At 36.2% G+C, this 16892-nt stretch overlaps 1 protein-coding gene across 12 annotated transcripts in view; it reads right to left on the bottom strand.

The window, feature by feature from the left end:
* The window catches only part of MLIP (muscular LMNA interacting protein), a 276627-nt gene that overhangs the window by 78208 nt on the left and 181527 nt on the right, over positions 1-16892 (bottom strand). For all 12 annotated transcript variants that reach the window (XM_065912877.1, XM_065912882.1, XM_065912874.1 and 9 more), the window contains one exon: positions 9485-9529. In XM_065912877.1, coding sequence (XP_065768949.1) covers positions 9485-9529 — 45 coding nt within the window. The remainder of the gene's footprint in view (positions 1-9484; positions 9530-16892) is intronic.

Here is a 16892-nt window from a genome sequence, read left to right on the forward strand (position 1 = left end):
TTAGTGTCCACTAAGGTTTCTGACTCTTCTGTGCTATAGAAAATTGCCCTTCAGAATGCTCATTCCAGTGATTGCTCAGCTCACCAAAGGCTTCATTTTTAACCTCGTAATGCAATATGAGTAATGGTTACTTCTAATGTCTTAATATCTTTTTCCTTTAATTAATTTTTCACTATTGGAATAATGAGAGAGTTTCTCTACTAACTTCCTTAGCTAAACAGCCTCTATGAAATATGCTGAACTAAATGTGTCTTGATGGAAACGAAACGTAGATAAGGGGCTTCTCTGGTGGCCCAGTGATTAAGAATCTGCTGGGCAATGCAGGGGACACTGGTTCGATCCCTGGTCCAGGAAGATTCCACACCCAGTGGAGCAACTGGGCCCCGTTCACCACAGTTGCTGAGCCTGCGCTCTGGAGCCCTAGATCCATGACTGCTGAGCCCATGTGCTGCAGGTATTGAAGCCACGTGCCCCAGGGCCCATGCTCCACAACAAGAGACGCCACAGCGAGAAGCCCACACACCGCAGCTAGAGTTGTCCCGCTCACCGCACCTAGAGAGAGCCCTCGCAGAATGAAGAACCAGCACGGTCAATAAACAAATAAAATATTTCAAAAAGCATAGTTAAGATTTTATCTCACTAATTTTAAGAAAAAAAGAAGTCACCCGCTAAAAATATTGGCACAATTTAACTACATTACTAACATTTTTCAGTACATTGGGCTAAATAATACCAGACTGTCATAGAGAAAAAGATAAAATGCTCAGGCAAACATATAAATTAAATGAGGGGAAAACCCATATACCTTTGTATTCAATCTCCACAAGTCCCCCAAAATTCTTCACTGAGAATGATGACATAACAATAAGGTGTTTTAGACATCCCCAATGCATTTTTATTTCATCTAATATAATGGACTTCATATCACTATTATGAGAAACTATTTCCAGAGGGAAAAAAAACAATTAAATTTGAACTTTAAGGTGGAGTAAATATTTATAAAGCCACTGCAGATCCTTTATCAAAGAAAAAGAATGTTGGCTTATGTGTATTATCACTAATAAAATCAGACTCTCTCAACTAGTCTAGTTGTATCAAACCCTTAGAGAAACCTCCTTCTCCTTGCCCAATATGGGTTAAGATTGTTCATTAAATTCTGTAGCTATAGTTGTTATCAATATTCTAGCAATGATTTTTCAAGAGTAAGGAAAGACTGTTTGGTGAGCTAAGATTGGAGCTGTGAATAGTGAGAGGAGACTACTATATTTAAACAACTGCCCACTGGTAAAAAACTAAACTGAGGAAGAGAAGAAACATGGGGTACCTAAAAATAAACCTGAAGTTGGATGTGAACAGCACCAAGGTTACTAATCATTTGATCTGTCCATGAAGAACATTAGAGTGAGGGTAAGAATGGCTCTTGTTCAAAACAAGGTCCTATGGTCTATATTCTATAGCCTTTGACATCATTTTAATTACTAAAGACAGAAAAGTTGGAGAGTGGACGTATTTTAACCCATTTGTCATCATTAAAAAACAAAAAACACAAAACCTTTTAAAACAAACAGAGCAGTCAAAAAATTGTAAAAATCAAAACTTCTTATTTCAAAGAAAATCTGTTAAAAAGGCAAGTTACATGCAAACTAATAGAGTTAGCCTAGAGAAAGAAAGAAGGATTTGAAATCCACTGAAAAATAAATTGCCAAAGACTTCATGCCCGAGGAACATAAACAAAAACCAAGCTCCCCAGTCATTGCCCAGCGTTGCTTTTTTATGACACACATGTCAATGTTGTTCTTACCCTCTGAGAGGGGAATGATAGCTGGGAACTGAAAGCAGAGTGGTTCCTGTGGGATCAGTAAGTGTGTAGGCACATGGACCACCAAACATAAAGAATCCCACTTTGGATAAACCATTTTCCTTCCCCAAAGATCTCATGCTAGAGGCACATAAAGAAAACCCAAGCTCCTCAGGCATTTTCTAAAGCTGCCTTTCTGTGCAATCTGCAGCTGTTCCCTATGCTTGACTCATGGGTATCTGGCATCACACCAGCAGACACCCTTTTGGGAGACAGAAATAAAATCAAGTTGCAGCAAGTAAAAAGTGTTAAACACTTGCTTTTGCCTTCTACCTTCTGCACTCACTTTTAGCAATTTTTTCTCCTTCAACAGTTATGTCCCTCTCAATTCAACAGCATCAAAGTGTTTCTCTTTGACCTTTTCTCTGTTGACTTTAACTGTCCTGAGTTTTCTCAAGGCTCAAACAACTCTTATTAATGATAATTTATTAATTGAATTTTAATTCTCCCAGATAAGACTGATCTACAGATAGATAGGCAAAAAGACAAAACTTAAAACATCAACAGAGCCCCTTAGAGTCTGAGTGCTGAACTTAGCACTGAGGAAATATTTTATATTTATATTATATTTATATTATAAAATGATAAAACACTATCTTACCCTTAAACTAAAGAGCATTCCTGTTATTTGTACATAAGGCACTACTCAAAAGATTGAATTCAAAAGAAGATGGGATACACATAAACAATGGAATATTACACAGCCATTAAGAAATGAAATCATGCCATTTGAAGCAACATTAGTGGATCTAGAGATTATCATACTAAGCAAAAAAAAGTTAGGAAGAGAAAAACAAACATCATATGATATCACTTATAAGTAGAATCTGAAATTTGATACAAATGAACATATCTACAATATAGAAATAGACTTACAGACATAGAGAACAGACTTGTGGTTGCTAAGAGGGAAGAAGGGTGGGGAGGAGAGGATTGGGAGACACAGGTGGTACTGTATAGTGCGGGGAATTATATTTACTATTCTGTGATAAACCAACATGGAAGATAATATGAAAAATAATATATATGTATAACTGAGTCACTTCTCTGTACAGCAAAAGTAACATGTGTACATGTGTGCTCAGTCATGTCTTATTCTTTGCAAGCTCATGGATTGTAGCCTACTAGGCTCCGCTGTCCATAGAATCTCCCAGGCAAAAATATTGGAGTGGGTGGCCATTTCCTTCTCCAGGGGATCTTCCCAGCCCAGGGACTGAACCCACATCTCTTGAATTGGCAGGCAGATTCTTTACCACTGTGCCACCTGGGAAGCTTCACAGCAGAAATGAGCACACAACATTGTAAATCAACTATACTTCAGTTTTAAAAAATCAATCCAATGGTAAGCATAGGAGGTACCAAGATCATAGAGATATATTCATGAGACATCATATCTTTCTTCCTTCTTATTGTTTTTTTCTATCTGTAGACCTTACCCTGTATGAATATCTCACTAAAAGTCACTGGAGCATTTAGTAATATGTCCCAAAATGTTCTAAATATAAAAAGTAGAGCTGGAAGTATTTTAAAAGCTTGACTCAGTAAGTTAGGGAATGATGATTCCATGTTGCTATGAACATAATTGGTAGGCAGAATAAACAACCACGGGGACCAGTGACAGTCACAGTCTATATGTGTCACAGTTTACATTAACGATCAAACCAAGGGAAATGTGGATGAAATATGGCACCTTTGTGTTTGATGACGTGTAAAATGATGATAAGGACCAAGGCATAAGGGATGCCTCATTAAGTCATTTCTCTTCCTCCTCACTTAGCACAACTGACATAATTATTTTCCATTTCTTCCTCATCCTCTCTCACACATACATATCTTGGAAATATTTCTGGACCATAAAGAAAAGAAAGAAGAATGATCAATAGAGTGAAATTTCTTGCTGAAACTGTTCATAACTCATCAAATATCTGGTCACATCCTACAGAAGCAGATGCGGATCCATGTCTGGATTTAAGTGGATTGGATTTGTCACCTCTTACTCTAAGATCTGTGGCTGCATAAGGGCACATCAGCCCTGAAGCACTCCAGCATAGCAACGTTTCCAGCCATAGCAACAAGGGGACTGTGTGTGCTGGCTAAATTGGAGAAGATGACCTTTATTTGAATATCTGTATATAGAGAAGGAAATATCCTTAATAAAGTTTGACACATTTTTAATATACGATGATATTTTGAAAGCAATATACTTCCATTGTAATGATATTTTTCTGTCCCTCCAGCTCATTAAAATAAGATTTTTACCTCTATGCTATATTATATTCAATAAGCCTGTCTTTGTTCTTTCTCTGGCACTTAAAAGTAATTTCTGAAATGTTGCGACTTTATTAAATGAGTTGTTATCAATAAAATGTGACTCCAAGTGAGAGTTTTTTGGATAAATTAGTAATAAGTCCAAATACTTGCCCTATTTTCTGAAGTTGCTCTTTATTAAGAAAGCATACTGTGGTTTTGAATTACATGAGTGAAATGAAATTATACTGGCAGTAGTTAATGAAAAATAATAAATAGTTACAAAGACAAGTTTAATGTAAAGAAAAAAAAAATGACATTCCCCTCCAAAGATGTTAGTATGAAAACAGAATCATACTAATTAATTAGAAAACTTAATTAGAAAATTCATTCCTTAGGGGAAAAGAAACTCTTTAAAAATGAGTGCCATGGAAAACTATCACTCATAGGTTAACTGATAAAGTATGAGTTAATTTACATATAAGAAAATAATTTAAAACATTAGAAATATTCTAAACATTATCATCTCAGATGTTGTCACCAGATACAAAATTATTCATTCCAAGTTTAGACTGAAGGTTTGAGGGGATGAAGAAATAATTCAGACCCAGAAAATGAATACTAATATATAAAATATTTAAGGAAGACAAATTATTTTCAGCTTCTGTTGGTGCAAATAAATATTAGTGACAGGGGCTTTACTGCAAGGAAGACCTAGGTTGGATTTTGCCTCCTCTGTGACTTTGTTTCCTCCTCCATAAAACAGAAATTTGAAATAATCATACCCACATCATAGGACCGGTATAATGTTAGATGAGATAGTTAAAACTCATCTGTAAGAGCTCAAAACATTAGTTATTATGATTATTGAATTCGGCATCTGTTAAAAACAAAATCACTGCAGATGGTGATTTCAGCCATGAAATTAAGAAATGCTTACTTCTTGGAAGGAAAGTTATGACCAACCTAGACAGCATATTAAAAGGCAGAGACATTACTTTGCCGACAAAGGTCCGTCTAGTCAAGGCTATGGTTTTTCCAGTGGTCATGTACGGATGTGAGAGTTAGTGTCTGAAGAAAGCTGAGCGCCGAAAAACTGATGCTTTTGAACTATGGTGTTGGAGAAGACTCTTGAGAGTCCCTTGGACTGCAAGGAGATCCAACCAGTCCATCCTAAAGGAGATCTGTCCTCGGTGTTCGTTGGAAGAACTGATGTTGAAGCTGAAACTCCAATACTCTGACCACCTCATGTGAAGAGTTGACTCATTGGAAAAGACCCTGATGCTGGGAGGGATTGGGGGCAGGAGGAGAAGGGGACGACAGAGGATGAGATGGCTGGATGGCATCACCGACTCGATGGACATGAGTTAGTTTGAGTAAACTCTGGGAGTTGGTGATGGCCAGGGAGGCCTGGCGTGCTGCAGTTCATGGGGTCGCAAAGAGTCGGACACGACTGAGTGACTGAACTGAACTGAAAAACAATGAAGTGAAATATGAATGATAATATAATTAATCCCACAACTGACCTGTGATGATTAGGACCACTCAATGTGTTTGTTAGCCTCATTTAAATTCTATTACACTTAAGAGAACCTGAATTAAATTACTTTGAAATAAGCTGCAATTCAAGTACACCATGAATTGAAGAAAAACCTTGACTTTAGTCTAAATTGATGGTACTTTACTACATCTGGCTCATCCTAAAAAGCAGACTATGTGGAATGTAACCATGTGTGCAATCAAGATTAAGAAAAGGACATGAATTGTTTTACAAGGATTTTCTATCTTTTTTCTTTTTTTGATGAAGAAAAGCCAGCCTTTCATCAAAGGCCCCCTTAAAAGGAATTAGTCATGTAATTTCTCATTATTTAATTAAACCACTCTCATCTTCCCAGGAAAACTGGAAATCCAATGAACATACTGATGCATTGAGAATTAGTATCTTTGTACATTTGCTTTAACATCAATTCTCAACACCAGTTCTCTGTCTCGCTCTCCTCCAATTTCTGTGAGCAAGCATCTTGCTCTTTCCTCTTTTGATTGTTTACTGTCTTCCCCCTCCTGTGCTTCAGAAATGGAGACACTGCTGTTCTGTACATCGCTCACACCCCAGTGACTCTACATAAGTGCTGGGGCATGGCAGACACCAGGTATTTATAAAATCAGTGGGAAAAAGGGGGGAAATTGAATAATAGGGTTAGCAACTGACTATACTTTCTACTCATCACAATTCATAGATCATATAGGATACTTTTTTAAAGCACCCCCCCCACCCCTCCAAACTAGGGTGTTGAGTGGAGTGTGCTAACCAACTGAGGATACCCCGCAGTGTAAAAAAACTTTTTCTTCTTGGTTCTAATTCAAGTCTTCCCATTTTTCCTGTGAGGTGCAAAAGATGGTAAACTGCATGATCCCTGCTTTGGAGTAAAATCTAAGAAAGGCAATAACACACCTAGTCCTAGCAGATGTATGCTGCAAAGATGCCGGCTTTCCTCAAAGTTTTGAAGAGAGATGGTAGAATATTAAAATATTACAACCTATAGGATTCTCAGATTTGATTTTGAATTTCCATGGGAGAAGAAGGAAGAAAAATATAAAGATTAATTAAGTGAAAATTATTCAAGTCACACTTACTATGATGCACTTGTAGCTCTGTTAATGCAAATATTAGAATTTCTAGAAGAAAATATTACAGAATCAGTGGGGAGAGATAAATTAGGAGGTTGAGATTAACCTCCTAATTATTATATTATCATACATATCATAGAATATATAGAATAATCAATAAGGACCTAAAATAAAGCACAGGAAACTCTACTCAATACTCTGTATTAACCTATATGGGAAAAGAACATGGAAAAGAACAGATATATATATAGCTAAATCACTCTGCTGTACACCTAAAACTAACACAACATTGTAAATCAACTATACACCAATATAAAATTTCAATTTTCTTCAATATAAAAAGTTTTTAAAAAGATAATATTCCAGTGTCATTCTTTTTTAAAAATCAGGGTATATTGCATTCAATGTCAATTGTTCACATAAGATTAAAACTTACAACTAAAGAAGACTTCTGTTCTAAAATTTCATTTTTCTCCTGAAAAGAAATGTCAGACATCACTTAGTAAATGGAATAATCGAAGCCAAATATTTACAAGTGTGACTTCCCTATGATGGCACCAGAAACTAGTTTTCACATCCCACTGTAAAATTACCCATCTAGGCTTCCAAAAGACATAGACATATTTGAGGTGTCACAAACAACTCAAATGTCATTTGGTGGGAGAAAGTAAAAAACAAATCTCCAAGAAACCAAATTTAATCAAAGTCAAGAATCTTATCTGAATAAGAATTGATATTTGTTTGAATCTATATTAAATCTACTTGATGATTCACTTAACTTCAGTTAGCTTTGAATGATTCAAATGCTGTCACAAAGTTTGGGGCAAATGTTAACCTCCTTTAATTAAGCCAGATAACTGACAGAAGAATAATTTGAAATAGCCTCTAACTATGGAGACTGAAGCACCCCCAGTAGGATTACGGCCAATGCTATCAAATTACCCATCCCCTGGAGGGATGGAGGAAGGCATCCTTATTTCAAATGAGCCTAAATCAGACTTGGGTGCAAATTAAGAGTAGATGAGAAAGAAAGGAGAGAGTAAAGAATATTCTATTTTTTCTTGGATCTGGCTTTTGTAGAATGTCTTAGTCACAAAAAGTATAGAAACATCTCTAAGGACTTTCTTTTCTTATATTCAACTAAAGAATCAGAGGACTAGCTAAATCATGATGCATCCAGTCTTCCCAAAATAAGGAGGAGGAAGAGAAGTGGAGAGACATACACGAAGGGGAAAAAAAGAGAAAGGGAAGAACAATCATTTATTGAGTCATATCTGTGTCAGGACTATACCAAGGACTTTTCATACATTAACCATTGTAAATCTTACATCAACCATTAGTATCCCAATTTTGAAAGTGTTAGTCGCTCAGTCGTGTCTGCCTCTTTGTGACCCCATGGACTGTAGCCCACCAGGCTCCTCTTCCATGGGATTCTCCAGGCAATAATACTGGAGTGGGTTGCCATTTCCTTCTCCAGGGGATCTTCCCAACCCAGGGACTGAACCCGAGTCTCCTGTGTCTCCTGCATTGCAGGCAGATTCTTTACCTGCTGAGCCATTAGAGAAGTCGATTTTATAGATTAAAAAATCTAAGGCATAGACATGTTTAAATGGCTTTCCAGGATTCTGGAGCAAGCAGCAACACTGGACATGAACTTGGGCAAACTTCAGGAGATGATGAGGGACAGGGAGGCCTGATGTGCAGCAGTCCATGGGGTCTGCAAAGAGCCAGACACAACTGGGCAACTGAATGACAACAAATAGCCACCAAATGCCTCCACTTTTTAAAGTATTTGCTTCAAATAACTTCCAGGAATAACAGAAAATAACAGTAAAACTTCTAAATAACGTTCTAAGCAGTGCTCCTATCCATACCCCCTAAACATCACTTCCTGAATGTGATGAAGCTCAATAACTTCACTCAATCATTATCTGCCTTGGAAAGGTGCAAATGAAGGCAGAAATGTATACATTGAAAGAAGATTGGTCATAAAATTTGTATTTACTAATTGACTCTGAATGATGATGACGATATTCAAAAATATAAACTAAAAAGAATAGTTTGCTGGTTTGTTTTAAACTAAATATTAAACACTTCCTTAGGAAACAGTCTTATTTACACCAGAATATGTTTGGTCAGATGCAGAATTTAACTGCATGATGACTTATTTGGTGAATAGAGAGTAGGAATGGGGTGAAGCTATGTGTGTGCATCTAGCACATTCAGAGCCAGCTCGCCACAATTTATTGAATCATGTGTGTGAGTTTATACTACATGCTCATTATTAATACATTTTTGTTCAAAAGTGGGACTGATTTCTTTGCTAAATATTTAAATGCAAGAAAGCAGCAAACTAGTCAAAATCACCTAAACTGGCAATCCCATCAGAAATAGACAAATCTTAATATTTCAAGTATATGAGTGGACTTTATCATAATAAACATGATAAATCATTACAAAAATGAAAATGTTATCTAAGTATTGATAATTAGAAAGACAGAAAGCAGATATTGGAGTTCTGTTTGATTCAGCCAAACTGATCAGATAAGTAATATCTCACTTAAAAGGAATTCAGTCAATATACTTACCTGAAATAATTCATTTTCCACCTCGGCCAATCATACCATCCTATCGCTTCCATTTGTGAAAAATTCAACTAATTCAGTTCAAATTATTATATAATTGAGTTCGCTCCAAAGCAAGCCCAGGCACCCATTACATAGCAGTATGTATAATTATAAAGGGACTTACATATTTGGTTTCTCGACCAGCTGCTCTTGGAAGAGTTGTCGGCATCTGTATGAAAATAAAAACAATTATGCTACTGAAGTAATCAAGAAAATATTAAAAGATTCAACCTCTGGGATATGTGTCCACCTTTCTTTTCCTATTAAGTCTTTCTAACCAGTACTCCATCTTTTCTATACAAAACCTCCTGTTCCTTTGAAATTTATTTCACTAAGCTTTACTTTCACTTTATTATTCTCTTCATTGCTGTTATCAATCAGCAATTGATCTCTTGATAATATCAATTATATCTTGATAAACAAGATATAATTTCTTCAAAACTGAAGAAATTATATCTTGTTTATCAATGACGTTCACTCATGGATCATGATAGTTCCTTATGCAAGTTCAGAATTCATACAGAAGTCTCTATCCCTCAATTCTTTGAGCTGTTCAACTCCAAAAATATCCTCATCTGCTCCATTTCAATCATCAGCTCCCAGGACTGTTCCTAGATGTCACCTTCACAAATAAAATGGAAAACTTCTGAACTTTAATTTCTCACATCTGTCTTTTAGAGTTCTACTTCCCATCTACCATCTTCATTTCTCAAATATTCCAGCACATGTCTTCAGCCTCACGGAGACTTCAAAATTAATGAGCCTTCCCAGCTCCATTACATATGCTGCATATTCTGTTATTTTAATATCTTAATTTATCTTGCTTCTTTCTCTCTTTGTGAAAAACTCACAAAAAGTAACAATAAAAACATAGATGGATCATATTATATATTTCCTCTAAATTTGCACTTGAGATGCAAAACATGGTTAGAGGAACTTTCTCAATCAAGCTAACTGATTTCATTATAAATTATGAAATACATTTGTACATCAACTATATTTCAATAAAAATGAAGAATTAGCTTTGGATACATGGGCTTCCCTTGTGGCTCAGCTGGTAAAGAATCCACCTGCAATGAGGGAGACCTGGGTTCCATCTCTGAGTTGGGAATATCCCCTGGAGAAGGGAAAGGCTACCCACTCCAGTAATCTGTCCTGGAGAATATACAATCCATGGGGTTGTAAGGAGTCAGACACTACTGAGCGACTTTCACTTTCACTTTTTCACATGCAAGTGAACCTGGGTTGCAGGGAGAAATAAACTACAAAGCAGCACATGGAAAGTGTTTTATTTGATGGAGGTTTGCATCTTGGATGTGGTGGTGGCTATATAACTATATGCTTTATCAAAACGCATAGAATTGTACACTAAATGGGTAAGTTTTACAATGGGTAATTATACCTCAATGAACCTGACTTTTAAAACAGAATTATATAAGCTACAATAAAGAACTGATCATAAAGACTGAAGAATAGAATAGATACTGAACAAATTCTTGAACTAGAATATCAGATCAAGGAATCTTCTTGGAAGAATCAGGAAACAAGAAATAGAAAAAATTATGTAAAGATTAAGACATGGGATATAGAAACAAAAGTGACAAAATCATATAGTGAGAGCCCTAGTAAGAAAGAGACATTTGAAAAAATAATGACTAAAAATATCCTAAATGTAAGGGCAGGAAAAGACTGAAAACTTCAGATGAAAGACCGAAGAGAGGATCAACTCAGATGCATAAAAGAAAACACACACACACACTTAGACACATAATAGGAAAAATCAGTAACATCATAAAGACAAAACTCTAAAAGATTACAGTGCTGCTCTGTAAATGATCACTCTGTAGTAGCAGAGTACATATCATGCTGACAAAATATTTCACAAGTTATGTTGTTGACAAGAAAGAATCTAGGCCAAAAATCTGTTGAGAAAAGGGGACTTATAATTTTATATCTGGCAAAGCTATAATTTAAAAGAAAGGGTAAAATAATGCTAATCTCTGGAACACAGGCAACAGAATCAATACAAAAACACTTACTGAACACATTTTTCAGCAGGAGTTAAAAAAAAGAAAAATAAATCCAGGAAAAATCTATGAATCTTTCAGAAATCAGGATCTAAATAAAGATTAAGTATCTAGATAAAGAATAAATCAAGAAAAATATCACCATTAAAATTCAAATATAGAGGTCCAAAAGATACTAACAAACTGTGTGTGTGTGTGTGTATTTGTACATATATAGAGCTCTTGGTTATAACTGGAAAGTGGAAAATGCTGTGGTATTTAATTTTGGAAAATACACTGGTAAGTCTGAAAATTGATAGGAAAATAAGCACAATTATTACTTTTAATAACTTACATGTAATTATGAACAGTAACAAAAATGCAAACTGAAATTTTCTTCATTTTCAAACCAATAAATGTCAAAATATCCAAAAGAAAACATTTTAAGTAGAAAATATAAAATAAGATAGCAGGAACTCATCCTAATTTAAGAAGAATTACAATAATTGTTAATGGCTTAAGGTCCCAGATCAAAAGAATTCCAGATCAAATATAAAAGTGATATCCAGAAAAATGCCGTCTTGAAGAAAATAAGAGCCTACAAAAGATAAAAAGTAACAGAAAACAGTAAAAAAAAAAAAAGTATATATCTAGGAAAACATGGAGGAAAAACTACATATACATTATGCTTATCAGGTCACTGTTTTCATACAACACTAAAAAGAACAGCCTATGTTGTTGTCTATGTCTATGTGTTGTCCTAAATGTGAAAAAAATTCAAAGAATGGATATATTTACACATGTTGTACATTCACCTTGTCACATAGCAGGAACTAACACATCATTATAAAGCAACTATATTCTAAAAAATTAATTAAATTTAATTTAGAAAATAAAAAAGAAGGGACTTTCAAAAATAAAAGAAGGTGTACACAAAATTAAATTTAAAAACGAAGAAGTAGGCTTGGTTTAAAATTTTCTTGTCTGGTTGTTTTCTTTTCTCCTGGATGGGTCCAGAAAAAATATAAATGATTTTTATGAGTGTCAAAAGTAGGGAAAATCACTAGACTATTCAGGTATGACCTAAATTAAATCCCTAACGATTATACAGTGGAAGTGAGTAAAAGATTTAAGGGACTAGATCTGATACACAGAGTGCCTGATGAACTATGGACGGAGGTTCGTGACATTGTACAGGAGGCGGGCAGTAAGACCAACCCTAAGAAAAAGAAATGCAAAAAAGCAAAATGGCTGTCTGAGGAGGTCTTACAAATAGCTGAGAAAAGAAGAGAAGCCAAAAGCAAAGGAGAAAAGGAAAGATACACCCATTTGAATACAGAGTTCCAAAGAATAGCAAGGAGAGATAAGAAAGCCTTCCTTAGTGATCAGTCCAAAGAAATAGAGGAAAACAATAAAATGGGAAAGACTAGAGATCTCTTCAAGAAAATTAGAGATACCAAGGGAACATTTCCTGCAAAGATGGGCTGAATAAAGGAGAGAAATGGTGTGAACCTAACAGAAGCAGAAGATATTAAGAAAAGGTGGCTAGAATACATAGAACTATTAAAAAAAAAAAAAAAGATCTTCATGACCCAGATAATCACGATGGCGTGATCACTCACCTAGAGCCAGACATCCTGGAAAGTGAAGTCAAGCGGGTCTTAGGAAGCATCACTACAAACAAAACTAGTGGAGGTGATGGAATTTCAGCTGAGCTATTTCAAATTCTGAAAGATGATGCTGTGAAATTGCTGCACTCAATATGCCAGCAAATTTGAAAAACTCAGCAGTGGACACGGGACTGGAAAAGGTCCGTTTTCATTCCAATCCCTAAGAAAGGCAATGCCAAAGAATGCTCAAACTACCACACAACTGCACTCATCTCACACGCTAGTACAGTAAAGCTCAAAATTCTCCAAGTCAGGCTTCAGCAGTACGTGAACCATAAACTTTCAGATGTTCAAGATGGTTTTAGAAAAGGCAGAAGAACCAGAGATCAAATTGCCAACACCCGCCAGATCATCAAAAAAGCAAGAGAGTTCCAGAAAATCATAGATGTTTTTGACAATGCCAAAGCCTTTGACTGTGTGGATCACAATCAACTGTGGAAAATTCTGAAAGAGATGGGAATATCAGATGGGAAAATTCTGAAAGAGATGCCTACAGGTTTCAAGAAGCAGGTCAGGAAGTGACAGAACTGGACATGGAACAACAGACTGGTTCCAAATAGGAAAAAGAGCACGTCAAGGCTGTATATTGTCACCCTGCTTATTTAACTTATATGCAGAGTACATCATGAGAAACACTGGGCTGGATGAAGCCCAAGTTGTGATCAAGATTGCTAGGAGAAATATCAATAACCTCAGATATGCAGATGCCAACACCCTTATGGCAGAAAGTGAAGAAGAACTAAAGAGCCTCTTGATGAAAGTGAAAGAGGAGAGTGAAAAAGCTGGCTTAAAGCTCAACATTCAGAAAACTAAGATCATGACATCTGGTCCCATCACTTCATGGTAAATAGATGGAGAAACAGTGGAAACAGTGGCAGACTTTATTTTTGGGGCTCCAAAATCACTGCAGATGGTGACTGCAGTCATGAAATTAAAACACGCTTGTTTCTTGAAAGAAAAGTTACGACCAACCTAGACAGCATATTAAAAAGCCAACAAAGGTCCGTCTAGTCAAAGCTATGATTTTTCCAGTAGTCATGTGTGGATGTGAGAGTTGGACTATAAAGAAAGCTGAGGGCTGAAGAATCAATGCTTTTGAACTGTGGTGTTGGAGAAGACTCTTGAGAGTCCCTTGGACTGCAAGGAGATCCAACCAGTCCATCCTAAAGGAGATCAGTCCTGAATGTTCATTGGAAGGACTGATGCTGAAGCTGAAACGCCAATACTTTGACCACCTGACTCATTTGAAAGAAGAGCTGACTCATTTGAAAAAACCCTGATACTGGGAAAGATTGAAGGCAAGAGAAGGGGATGACAGAGGATGAGATGATTGTATGGCATCACTGACTCAATGGACATGAGTTTGAGTAAACTCCAGGAGTTTGTGATGGACAGGGAAGCCTGGTGTGCTGCAGCACATGGGGTCACAGAGTCAGACATGGCTGAGCAACTGAACTGACTGAAAAAATTCAAAATAAATTAAAAAAACAAAAGAATAGCCTTAAGTTCAAAAGGTCTGTATATGCTAGTAAAGGCTAGAAAAATGCAAAGGTAAGAAAGAACAACACATAATGAGCAACAGTATAGTTTCAAAATCAGAGTCAAACCTAATGAGCCCTGCTGAAGCCTTATTTATTCTTCCTTCTTGGCAGCTGTCACCACATTCACATTCTCTTGCACGCTCTGCTCTTGTAGCTTTCATGCTGCCACACTGCCCTGACTTTGCTCTCAGGGTGGACTTCCGTCCTCCTTGACTGGACCCGCCGTGATTCCTTCCTGGGATCTTCATACAGGATGCCCACAACATCCAAATATTAGTCGCCCCCTCCCCAGCCCTCCTACCATTGCCAGATACACAGGCTTAAGGCCCGCTTGACACATACCTCAAGTTTATCCTGTCCAGACAAACATAGCCTCTTCATCTTCCACATTATATCTCCTTGTCTACACTCAATGCAGAGACCAGGAGTTCTTCCAAGATTCTCCTCTGCTTCTCTACACACACCCAAACCCAAGCAAGCCTGCAAGATCTCTTTCACACCCAGTTCTTCTCTGCAGCTCCTCTGCACCCACTCCATCCAGACCACCATCACTGCCCCTCCTAGCCTCGGCAGCCTCCTTACAGCAGCCATCAGGATCTTCCTCAGTGGCTTCCTATTATTTCCCCCATGGTTTTATATCTTCACATATTCCCTTGGAACTCAAACTTCATGCCATGGTGTGTGAGCATCCTCACCAGCCCTGCCCGTCTTCTCACCTCATTTCCCACTGTTCACCCCAGGCTTATCACACTGCAACCACATGGGCCTTCGTCACACATACACTGAGCTCTTTCCTGCCAGAACATCTGCAAATACTTACTCCTCTTCCTGAAATTTATCATCCCTGATCTTTATATGACTGGCTTCTTTCCATCTTGGTCTCAGTTTGAATCCTACTTGCAGACTGCTATAACCAAAGTACACCCCTTCAGAGTGGAGAAAATGGAACCCTCTTGCACTGTTGGTGGGAGTGTAAATTGGTGCATCCACTATGGAGAACATTACAGAGATTCCTTAAAAAACTAACAGTAGAGCTACCATATGATCCTGCAATTCACTCCTGAACATATATCCAGAGAAAATTCGAGTTTGAAAAAACACATACACCCAATGTTCATTGCAGCACTATTTACAATAGTCAAGACATGAAAGCAGCCTAAATGTCCATTGACAGAGAAATGGATAAAGAAATGTGGTATGTATATACAATAAATATGCCATAAAAAATAATGAAATAATGCCATTTGCAACAACATGGCTGGACCTAGCAATTATAATATTAAATGAAGCAAGTCAGACAAAGACAAATACCATATGATATCATTTATAAGTAGCATATTATAAAAAAGATACAAATGAATTTATTTATAAAACAGAAGCAGATCCACAGACAGAAAACAAATTTGTGAGTACTAAAGGGGAAAGTGGGTGAGGAGGGGTACATTAGGAGATTAGAATTAACATATACACACTCCTATTAATATATATCAAAGAGATAAAAATAAGGTTCTACTGTGTAATACCAATATAATACTACTATACTCAATATTTTATAACACGTATAAGGAAAAAGAATTTGAAAAAGAATATTTGTGCATATTATACACAAATGTACATATATTTATATAAGTATATATACATATATTAACTAAACCACTGTGCTATAACCTGAAAAACTAACACAACATTGTAAATCAACTGTACTTCAATTAAGAAAACAACTAAGTACACCTGTCAAGTTACTCTGCCTCACTCTCCTTTATCACCTTGGGGCCTCACAGTGCCAAGCCCATCACTAATAAATATTTGCTAAATAAAATAACTGCCTTAAATTTAATGGCCTATAATAATGTAGTTTTAACTTATAAGCATTAAATATTTGCTAAATAAATAAACAATATAGATGATTATTCACATTATTTCTTAAATCCTATTCCTGTTACATTTAATGTAATATGGGGTATTTTTGTGTTTAACAAATGAAAAGAAAAAGAATACCTAAAATTTATTCAGTAACTCTGGCAAATCAAAACTTTCCATCTTTAGATTAAAAGACATAAAGAATATACAACAAAACAGATTACAGATAAAGAAGGTATAACTATTTGCAGGTCCTCTCTACAAAAATATAAATCTTCATACTGACAATGATTAATTACCTGGCTTCAATGTCATTATTAAAGGATATTTGTCTATAATGTTCCAATTGAAAGTCAGGAATACTCTTTTAATTATAGGCAATTCTATACATTTAAAATCTACTTTAAACATGACACTGTAAGTCAACTATACTCTAATAAAAAATTTTAAATAAA

The sequence above is a fragment of the Muntiacus reevesi genome, chromosome 20 (assembly GCF_963930625.1).
Source record: "Muntiacus reevesi chromosome 20, mMunRee1.1, whole genome shotgun sequence".
In the NCBI taxonomy this organism is placed as follows: domain Eukaryota; kingdom Metazoa; phylum Chordata; class Mammalia; order Artiodactyla; family Cervidae; genus Muntiacus; species Muntiacus reevesi.